We start from the raw sequence: 12,142 nt of genomic DNA, 5'->3' as shown, positions 1-12,142 counted from the left end.
AAATCATCCTTTACTTGATGCTTCATCTGGTATTAATTGTAATTTGTTATCATTCTCTGGTGTGCCTGAATCTGACCAATAAACATGACCTACTATAAATCTCCTGTTGTTGTTTCAGTTTAATCTCTACGATCAGATACTCTTGGAAATCATTTCCCATAACTACTTTCGATACCGACAGTAGATTATTGACATAAAATATCATGCCTTCTTCTAAGTTATTGTCCACATTTCTGTTAAACAATTGATAATCAATAAGTCCTACAACGTCGAATTCCGTTGTTCTCATATTCTGAGCCTGTTTTTGGATTTTACTTCTGTTTATCACTCTTGAGTTTAGTTCTGATCATTTATTTTTTAGTCGTTCCGCATTAGTGAAGAAAACTTACAAACGCTCCTGTTGTTGATGTCTCTGGTTTTATTGCTGTTTCTTTTAAATCTGGTTGCTTTCCTTGCCTAGGGTGGACCTCTGACTTTGTTCACATACTCTGATGTGTTGATACCCTGCATGGTTTTGGCTTCTTCCCACAGCCTTCTTTTCATCCTCCCTTTCTGCTCTAGTGAGATCATTACTGCTTATATATTTCCTGAAACCTTCACTGTCTATAAAGAGTATATAACTCTTTATATTTTAAACATACTTTTCTTCTCTTCCGGGGTTGTTAATGACACCAGTAATGGCCTAGTGTTACCTTGTTTGCTGACTCTTCCCAGTCTCCCAGTCTAATACATTTTATACTGTCGTTATCTCCGACATCACATTTGTTGAGGATACTGTTTACAGCCTTTGTATCATGGATACTCTCTCATCGCGTATATTAGTGTCCTTCTCCTCTACACCATAAATTACAATATTGCATTCTCGTGATTTCCTCTCATTGATTTCAGTCGTGATTGTTTTAACGTTCTCTGGTTCTTTGGTATTTCCCTGTTGGAATTTAGGGTCTTTGGCTTTTTACTCTATGATGAGTTTGCTCTTCGTCTCCGCGTCACATTTACTGGAGATTTTTTTTTAGTAAAGAACTTATTTTCTCATATCGCCCTCTAACTTTCGGACACATTTCCTCAATCTACTAAATCATATCATTTCTGATATTAATCTTCACTAGTTGTTTGCAACTGGCGCAAAACCACATTGTGTCCGATTCTCGAAGAAATGCATATTCATTATTGAGATACTTTAAATGTGTTGTTCCATTGAAGTACTTATGATGTGCTGTTCCCATTGAAAATCTTCGGATTTGATGTTCCATTGACTTACTTGGGTTAAACTGTTCCATTGAGATACTTGGTATGTGCTGTTGCTTTTGGAATAATGAGGATGTGCTGTTACATTGCAATACTAGGGGTGTGCTGTTCCCATCGAAATACTATGGATGTGCTGTTCCCATTGACATGCTGGTGATGTGCTGTTTCCATAGAATAAGCTTGTTGTATCCTACTAAAAGAATCGCAGACTGTATTAAACTCTTCAATGGAAACAATTACTCAATTAAATTTACTAATCTAACTTACATGTATATACATTGGATGTGCAGTTCTCATTGAAGTGCTTGGAATTAGTCGTTCCATTGAATTATTTGGATGTGCTGTTCCCATTGAAATACAGGGGATGTGCTGTACCATTTAAGCACTTGGGATGTGCTGTTCCCATTGAAATGCTTTGTATGTGCTGTTCCATTGAAATGATTTGGATGTGCTATTCCATTGTTATTTTTTGGATGTACTATGACTATTGTAATACTAGGTTTATGCTGTTCCCGTTGACATACTGGTAATATCTGATCCCGTCGAACTACTGGAGCTCTGCTTTTCTATTGAAGTACTTGGGATGTGTTGTTCCTATTAAAATATTAGGGATATGCTTTTGCTATTGAAATACTTGGGATGTGTTGTTCCTATTGAAATTCATGGGATGTGCTGTTTCATTGAAATACTTGGGATGTGTTGTTTCTATTGAAATGCATGGGATGTACTGTTCCATTGAAATACTTTGGATGTGCTGTTCCATTGAAATGTTTAAGGGGAGACCGGGTTAAATTCGACCCATTTTTATTAAAGTCCGTTCTTCGAAGTATGGAAACACGTCCGTTTTTGAAGAAGTATTATACTTTTCCTGTCGGAGGATCGGATGGCCCAACGAGCTCTGTCATGGGGTAAGTTCGGAGAGGCATTCGGGTTAGTGCAGCCCCCGTTGTAATCAGCTAAATTATGACATCATAAAGCATGCAACGTCAGATTTGCCCGCCAATTTTACGTCGTTTTATATGTTGCATATGGACCAAACCTGTCCAGGCCCAAATTGATATTTTCAATAAATTCTTATACAGTTGTAGTACAGCAATATTTGTTTCTTGTGATAATGAGTGCTTGGCTTTTATGTATATCATTTGGAGCTTTCAGTGTGTTGCACGTTTGACCGAAAAAATGTAGCAATTCCATTTACAGAAAGTAAATTTTGTACAGAAAGTTCGCATAACTAGAAAAAAATGAGATCATGATTTTCTTTCGATCCTCTCAAAAGTAACTTTCTCCTGTTTAGTAATTTTACATTAAAGTTTTCCTCGCCATTTTGTCGTGTGAATGCCCAGCCATCTAAACTGCTAAGATCCTTACAGTTATAAATATTAGCTCAAACAAAAATATCAGGAGTAGCCGAATTTGTATGTAGATTTTTTGTATCAAAGATGGTTGGTGAAAACATAGTCACAATATAATTCTTGCATCAATGACACTACTTTCATCCAGTCAAAGCTAAAGTAGACATGGGCTCTTGTGCGTATCTTATATGGTGGGTCGGGTGATGCAGTTGATAGCGCGCTCGTCTGCACCAAGATGGCCGGATTCGATCCCGGACACCTGCCCGACCACGCGGGTTTTCTCAGGATACTCTCGTTCCCCCCAACATTGATAATTAATTATTAATTAACTCTGCGTTCTTCCACCAGGGCACAAAAAGAATGATTGAGATAAGTTGGGGAAAAATTGTTTGGTAATTACTATAGATACAAAATCATATTACATGTTTGACGATTAATGTAAGTAGAGGTATAAACATATAAGTTAACAAAAATAAATAAAAAATACTTAGTAATATTTTGATGTAACTGAGATTGTCGTTATATCGATATGTAGTCTCAATTCCTGTTCCTCCTGAAACACTGGGTTGAATTTTAAATTTTGTAACAGACACCGAGAAATTAAACAGTTTCTGTCTGTAACTAGTTATAAATCGGCACGCGTTATGAAAAAGTAATACGTTGCTGAAAAAGAGCGTTGAAATCGGGTTGGTTGTCTGTACGATCAATGTGGATTTCGACATAAATGCATTATCAATTGTTTCTTTTATGAGTGGTGATGCATAAATAAATTATGTAAAGACTATAACAAGACTTTAAAAAACGTAAATTATTTTGTTCATTTTCTCAACAAATCGAAATCTAAAGCTGATGAACATTTTAGACGATGAAAAAATTAATGTACACGTAGACCTACTGGTTTAACGCCGGCTCTTTTTGAAGATATCTCCCGGTAAAAAAATTAACAGAACCTGGTTGATAACAAATAGGACCTTAAGAAAATTTCCGCATTTTCACTTTTTGTGCCAGTGGCAAATACAGAAATAAAAAAAAGTTTTGAAGCACTGACAAAGAGATAAATGCCTCGGACATCAGTTCCAAGATTTTCCGGTTATTTTTCATCCTTCCGGAAATAAAGGATGAAGGCCGAACGTGACGTCATATTATGATAATCTCTTAACGAAGTTTCATGCATGTTATGTGACGGACTTTTTTTACTCAGAATGTAGTTTTTATCTTAATAAAAAAATGTAATAATAACATAAAAACTGTTTTAACTATATGTAGATATTCATGTATGTGTTAAAACACAATTGTCTTTGCTTCAAGGATACAGCGTTTTCCCCACTGGACGGCTACTTCCGGACGAAAAATTTAAGGTCGACGTGTAGGAATGTGGTACATTGCACCTCTGTTATTTTAATTCAGCTTTTTTGTTTTCGTATTTTTTGTTCCGAATTGAAAAAAGCGAGTTTCCGAAGGCTCTATAGTACAATACACGAAGGATGATTACTTGCTCCGATTCCCTGCCCTGTATTTCGCTTGTATTGAAGAAAATGCGGAGTCAACCATGTAAAAAGTGTTTATAATTATATATATTGAAGTGAAAGCATTTGGTTATTTAGGATATTCTCTTTTTTTTTTTTTGCATTTAATTGAAAACGAAAGTAGATCAGTATACCTGTTTATTACCAAATATAAGTATTACACTTGTATTTAGTATCACAGATAAATATTTCATTTGTATTTATCATCAGAGACAGGTATTACACCTGTATTTAGTATCACAGACAGGTATTCCACTTGTATTTAATATCACAGACAGGTATAACACTTGTATTAAATATCACAGACAGATATTACAGCATCATTGAGGATGGTATTACGGCGCGTCGATTTACCCAATATAACCCAATACTACCCAATACAAGTGTCGATTTACCCAATACAACCAATACAACCCAATACAAGTATCGATTTACCCAATACTTCAAATATAAAGTTAAATGTACCCAATACAAATAACGATGTCGTGCGGACCGGGGTATTTTTTGGCAAGATCGTCGTTATTTGGAACTCCTTGATTCGATCTATTTCATTTCAAAATATTTCATTGTTAATACAATCAAAGATTAATACAATTATTGTAGAAGAAATATAACAAGACATGTATTAAGAAAGGGACCAGACAACAGGCCATGTTAGTCTTTTCCTATAGATACTGGTTTCCAATCATTTTTATTTTGAAGTTATTGGTGGAAGTTTATTTTATATTGTTAGAACTTGCATGTATAAAGATATTATTTATAAATTGAGAATTTTTTATTTTTTTTAAATTGGAACTAGTATGATTAAGTATATTTCTATTAGCTTCGTTAGACATTCCAACGACACCATGACAACATGAAGATTTACAAACTCTAATAGATTATACAGAGAGAAGATGTGATGCCTGAAATACCTATAAGAGGACATTCGAAGAAAAAGGGTATTGTTTTTTTCTATATTTTTCACCACATGAACAGGAACTCAAGCTATGTTTCATTCACGAATGGAACAGTAAACGAATAGATACACATTAGTGAAATGTTTTTCTTAACCTAGCCATATTTTTTAAAGTCTTAACCACAATATGTTGTACATATTAACAAGTAAACGATGTCTGGAAAGAGTGCTGGAATATTTCATTAGTGGTAGATAGTAGGACAATAACGGAAAAAACATAATTATACTCACTCACTTTCATATACTACCATTTGTAATTGTTATATGTTGTATTGTTAGAACTTACATATATAAAGACTTTACGTAAACATTCATTTTTTTAATAGGATCATTAACTATATTTCTGTTTGTTTCTAAACTAATGTATTGGAATACAGGAGATCGCGAGCAGCAACTAATCAAGTACCATAGTTATACCGGTATTTTGAAAATTTATGAAAATATATATGTGTGTGTGTAAATATTTGTATTCAAGTTTCGTTGTTCTTGTTTTTCTTTTATTTAGTTACCATTTTGATAAAACTTTAACCTTTCATTATTTCTGGGTAATTGAGTGTTCCATGTATGTAAAACGTAGGCTTATTTTGTCTCAATATTGAATGACTAATATTTCTATTAAGAACTACAAATAATTTAAAAACGAGGGTTATTTATCATCAAGATAACTGTGTAATTTTACTTTTTTCTTAACATGGAACAATCTGAACAAATTATATAATTACCAGTGATTTCTTTGGTAAAGACGATGGAAATCATAAAGTTACACATCTGTACACACCTGTTTCATTATACAACAATGTAGACAGCATCAGATCATCGCAGAAACAGGATTTGTAAATGGAATTTGAGAGATATACAAGACGAGTTCCATTTCATTTTGATTTGTCCATTTTATAGCGATTTGAGGCACAGATAAATTAAACTATACTATGACAAAAAAAATACTCAATTGTTAAATTAATACAACTACTTAGTATAAATAATGTTAGAGAGCTATCCAATTTAGGTAAATATTTATATTTGGCATTCAAGAGGCGTTAATTATAGGTTTATTTTGTCAAGCTCCATCCAAGGGAGCTTAAACAGCCAAATATCACAACTCTAGGCATTTAAGTTCTTCAAAATAAGGCTGAAGTTTTTGACATATTCGATCTCTGTGACTTTGAAAGTAGGTCAAGGTCTTTTTATGCGCATATTTACTATTTAGTAAGGCTCCAACAAAGGAGGCTAACAGCCAAATATCATGGTTTTAGGACTTTCATTTCTTCAGGAGTTATTTTTGTTACCTATTTGACCTGTCAACTTGTAAGTAAGTCGAGCTCACTCTTGTATTTCAACCAAATGTACTTTGAAGTATGCATCCTTAGACCTGGGAGTTTTAGATGATATACAAGAGGCCGAGAGGGCATGTATCACTCACCTTTGTATGAAATATTGAGGTTAAGACACTAGGCATCAACTCACATTGTACCTTCAGACCAGATGAATAAATAATAAAAGGTGTAGCCCAAACTTGCTACTGAAAAGCAAAGCTAACAATCATAGCTTTAATAGAACTATTGATGAAATGATTTTGCAATTAATTGCATTTACAAAATGAAGGTTAGTGATACATACCTTCTGAATGACTTGTTTTCATTGACAGTATATATTTGATGTCCCATATCTTTTGACGAGGAAAGTAAGATATTTAGTTATTTGGCATTCAAGAGGCGTTAATTATAGGTTTATATATTGTAGTGTTTCATAACTGTAATTGTTAATAAAGTAATGTTATATTCACATTATTGAACGTGTTCTATGTATACTGTGATGTCACTCTCCTGTCTATTCTAATTATGTTTAGATAATGTTATATGTATATATGTATGTACCTATAAGTCTAAGGGCTTTTGGTTAATAAAGAATGAATGAATGAAGGTAGGGATTAAGTCCACGTGTGATGTGATTGACAAGTATTTAGGTATGGCTTTGGCTACGTGTCATCTGAACCAGTTTCACACCTGACCATTGATTGACAGGTGATGTTGCTACAAATAACAATAACTTCTGTATTTCTTTGATTTCTTTCCGAATTATAGTAAATCATTCCCGCGAGAATTTACTTCATAAATAATGAAATTCATCTTTCTATATTTTATCCAATATCACAACGATAAACTATTGTATATCATGCCCGTGATAATTGATTTAATTACTTCATAAATGATGAAATATATCTTGCTATAATTTTTCCAATATAACAATGATAAATTTTATATTTGAATATCACAGATATTTAACATGTATTTATTATCACAGACAGGTATTTCACTTGTATTTAGAATCACATACAGGTATTTCACTTGTATTTAGTACCACAGACAGGTATTACACTTGTATTTGGTATCACAGACAGGTATTACACTTGTATTTAATATCACAGACAGGTATTACACATTTTTGTACTTCAACACAAATCTACTGTAGGCAATTTTACTTCGCTGTAATTCAATACACCTAGCAATTACATGCTAATGGCAGTTACAAGAACTTGTTTTATATCACTGTGTGTGTATATTCTGTACACTATTTGTATTTTTTTAAGGATTAAGTCCTGTTCATAGTCTGGTGAGGTAGATGAGATATAAATCAATGGGTCTTTAGATATAATGAGTGATTCAATGCTTCTTCACATTTAACTTATCTCAAAGCCAATTGAAGGTAAATATACCCTATATAAATTCAACAAAACAGAACATGTTTTAATTTACAATTAGTATAATTTTTATAATTTTGTTTATATTATCTAAAATATCAGTCTTGTGTAAATTTCACTCATTGTGTAGCATCATTAGCTAAGATAAATATCTGTTAAAAAGTTGCAACCTTAAAACATTATAAAATATAAACATATATTTCAAGCTGAAACTTTTGAAACAAAAATTCTGCACAAATTTGCTGACTTACTCATAGATGTATGCCAACTGGAAAGTTCACGGAAAAATAAACCACAGATTTAAATAGATATATATTTTGCTCGAACCCACGACCCTTGGCTCTCCAGCCACATGCTCTAATGCTGAGCTAAAAGGAAATTCCCTTCAGCTGACACTTGTAAGGCAACCTAATCAATGCCCATCTTTTACATATATATATTATATATATTGATTCCAAGTTCACAATAATGTAAATATTACTCTGTATTACTCTTGAAGTGAAAATAATGTGTATACCAATCCTAATATGTGTTCTCGGGCTTTTTGCCAGCTATTTTGGGAAAGGCCCCCTGAGCAGGAATTAGGAAAATATCACCGGCATTTGGCAAATATTGGGAAATTTCATCAATGTCCCCACTTGTACAGGTCTGGGAAAATACCAGAAATTTTGAAAAAATAAAACCTCCAATGTGAGTTGCAAAAAGTGTTCCTCTAACTGTTTTTCAATAATAATAATAATAATAATATACAACATTTGATATAGCGCCCTATCTATCTAACATAAGCCACTCTAAAGCGTTTTACAGTACATAGATATACAATTTTATACAGTCAATACAATTAGCATATATATATTAATCAATACAATATTGAGGAATTCGCAGGAGCTGCCTTATTAGGCTCTAACTACTAGTCCTATGCCACCTGGCTAATATCTCCATATGTGTGCATGTCTGTGTGTGTGCTGGAGATGTGTTGTGTTCTGTTTGTAGTGGGACCCATCTTCCAACGGTATCATTTATAGTGCCACCTCACTTGAATGCTACAGCACAGATACCGCAACACCTACCCCAGACCATTTTATACTCCACCTGGGTTGTTGGAGTTGTGTGGGCAGGAGAAAAACACTTTCTCTAATATTCCATGCGTACGGCGACTTCGGGTATCGAACCCCGGCCGCCTGCTTGGAAGGTCGGAGTGTTAACCACTCGACCAATCCGCTCACGGATTAACGGGGTAACAGCTAAGCTTGTGTCCCAACTGGACATGAAACTTGGTGTTGTAAGTGAAATAAGCCAGTACTCCAACTCTATATGCCCCTTCGTCGTTTAGAATTGAAACCCTAAATTATTGGTCCATTAGTAATATGCTCTATCTACTAAGTTAATGGAAATGTCCTTGAGCTAAGATATCAACAAGTGACCAGATGTGAAGTCACTCATACATGATGTTGTGTACACTAAAAATATATACAGGTTTTTTACAGCCTTTTATTACATGCTATAAGCTAGTGGGTAGTGTTATAACACCATCATTTCTGTGATATAACATGTTACACTTGTAACAACAACCATTGTGACTTTACTAGGAACAATGGGTACATAACAAATGTATAGCAATAAATAAACACATCAGTTTTCATTGTGTTTGTTTATTCAATATCAATATTTTGTTATTAATGTATTTTGAATGTTCCTTCATGGACGTTGCCCAAATAATGACTGGAAACTTGTATGAACATTACTTTGAATCCAATTGGGAAAATAAAGACTGAAATTGGGAAAAAACAGGGTCATTTTTCAATTTGGAATGGGTCCCTGTACCAGACCTTATAAACACCTGGCAAAAACCTTGGTTCTATATATACGTACTCTGTATATCAACTTTTACATAGATAACAAGAGGCCTGAAAAGTTTATCTGATGTTTTTTATTTCAGTTTAAAACCTGAAAAATATCATACTCATAATATCAAGTGTATGGTTTCTTCAAAAGAAGTCGTATGAAGTCCATCCAAGGGAGCTTAAACAGCCAAATATAACAACTCTAGGCATTTAAGTTCTTCATAATAAGGCTGAAGTTTTTGACATATTCGACCTCTGTGACTTTGAAAATACGTCAAGGTCTTTTTATGCGCATATTTACTATTTAGTAAGGCTCCAACAAAGGAGGCTAACAGCCAAATATCATGGTTTTAGGACTTTCATTTCTTCAGGAGTTATTTTTGTTACCTATTTGACCTGTCAACTTGTAAGTAAGTCGAGCTCACTCTTGTATTTCAACCAAATGTACTTCGATGTATGCATCCTTAGACCTGGGAGTTTTAGATGATATACAAGAGGCCGAGAGGGCCTGTATCACTCACCTTTGTATGAAATATTGAGGTTAAGACACTAGGCATCAACTCACATTGTACCTTCAGACCAGATGAATAAATAATAAAAGGTGTAGCCCAAACTTGCTACTGAGAAGCAAAGCTAACAATCATAGCTTTAATAGAGCTATTGATGAAATGATTTTGCAATTTATTGCATTTTCAAAATGAAGGTTAGTAATACATACCTTCTGAATGACTTGTTTTCATTGACAGTATATATTATATATCCCATATCTTTTGACGAGGAAAGAAATAATGTTATGACTAAGATATTTAGTTATTTGGCATTCAAGAGAATTATAGGTTTATGTATTGTAGTGTTTCATAACTGTAAGGTCTCCAAGAAAGCTGGGTCCACGTCCCGAGGCTGGGTACATTGGTGCTCAGTGCGTATGTGATCATTTCGGGGGGGGGGGGGGGGGGATTGTCGCCGGCTGGGCGTCAACGTAGCAGAAGGCTTTCACATTAGCTCCAATTTGAGCCAACCTGTTTGCCGTGGGTTGCGTCTCGTATTCCTGGGGGAAGAAGATCCTGGCGGTTGAGCAGGGGTCGGAATCACTGCTGAACTCTGGATTGGAGGGAGACATGATCCGACTTTCTGCAACACACTACTTTGGCTTCGGTTCTGGGTAGTCGAGAGGTGGTATTGGCTCTCTATCACCAATCGGCTGGTCACGCCGAGCCGTTGGTTTACATACTTATAAGAAGGCGATGGCTTAGGGTCAATCGCGAGAGTATGCTCTTCCGGGTAATATATATACTCGTTATGTATACTTATACGAGTATACTACTTTGTGTATCCCTGACACTTTGGCGCTGGATATCCGCGCTGATATTAGTGTCCCCTCGTTGGGCTCCGGGGCGAGCGGGGACACAGACAGTGAACTAAATAATAAACATACATGGGTAATGAAAAAAACACAGAAAAACACCCTACAACTACCACATTCCCACAATTCATCATCATGTCGTCAACCACTAGTTGAAAAACTGCAGCAACATTGTCTCCTCTTCTGTTGAGGAAGGGTATAAAAGGAATAGCTGGGGACGTCAAGTCCGTCAAACCGTTAGGATATGGCGATCTCCTAATCGAAGTTTTTCGCAAACAACAGGCGATTAACCTACTGGGTACCACCAGTTTTGGAGGTATCAGTGTTATAGTGAAAGCACATCCATCACTAAACAGCAGCAAGGGGGTAATCAGATGCCCCGCCCTGCGTAATGACGCTGATGCCGCCATACTGGAGTACTTCCAGGAGGAGGAGATCCCAGTCTCTGAGGTGCGACGGATTTTGTCCAAGAAGAACAACAAGTTGGTTCCAACAGACACATTTGTACTGACCTTTGCTACCCCATCACTACCTTCGGCCGTAGTGATTGGTTACCAAAGGTGCAGTGTCTCCGTCTACATCCCTAATCCATTAAGATGCCGTAACTGCCAGAAGTACGGACATCATGAAAAAAGATGTAGGCGGAAGACCGTTTGCCAGTACTGTGGTCGTGAAGGTCATGAGGACCAAAGCGACTGTGATATTGCCAACCTGCGTTGTGTTAATTGTGAGGGAAAGCATGCTGCTTCGTCTCGAGACTGTCCTGCCTGGAATCGCGAGAGAGAGATATTGCGGGTCAAATTTACCCGAAATGTCTCCTTCCCCGAGGCTAGGAGGATAGTGGAGAGCACGGACGTGGCTGCTCCCTCATATGCACAAGTGACGAAAGTCCGGTCGCCGGTTGACAGTGTCGCAGTCAAGGATGCTTCAGTTCAAGTATCTGCAGACATACCTGCCTGGGGCTCACAAGTCCCAGACATGTCTGGCCAAGATAACTTGAAAATCCTCACGGGAGACCCATCTCGTTTCACGTCTATACGAAAACCAACCAAAAACAACAAACAGTCAAAAGCAGCATCACCATCAAAACCAGCATCTTCATCAAAACCAGCATCTTCATCAAAACCTGCACCACAATCAAAACCAGCACCAC

The 12,142-nt window shown here is 35.8% G+C and overlaps 1 protein-coding gene across 1 annotated transcript in view; it reads left to right on the top strand.

Annotated features, from left to right (window-relative positions):
- The first annotated feature begins 2,076 nt into the window (after positions 1-2,076).
- LOC110446899 overlaps positions 2,077-12,142 on the top strand; it is a 10,285-nt gene continuing 219 nt past the window's right edge. Inside the window, exons 1-2 of the mRNA XM_021492242.1 lie at positions 2,077-2,156; positions 11,181-11,969. Of these exons, the coding sequence (XP_021347917.1) occupies positions 2,077-2,156; positions 11,181-11,969 (869 nt within the window). The remainder of the gene's footprint in view (positions 2,157-11,180; positions 11,970-12,142) is intronic.

This window comes from Mizuhopecten yessoensis, unplaced genomic scaffold (genome assembly GCF_002113885.1).
Source record: "Mizuhopecten yessoensis strain PY_sf001 unplaced genomic scaffold, ASM211388v2 scaffold3029, whole genome shotgun sequence".
Taxonomy (NCBI): domain Eukaryota; kingdom Metazoa; phylum Mollusca; class Bivalvia; order Pectinida; family Pectinidae; genus Mizuhopecten; species Mizuhopecten yessoensis.
Note: the sequence above shows the minus strand (reverse complement) of the source record. Positions and strands in the feature narration are given on the sequence as shown.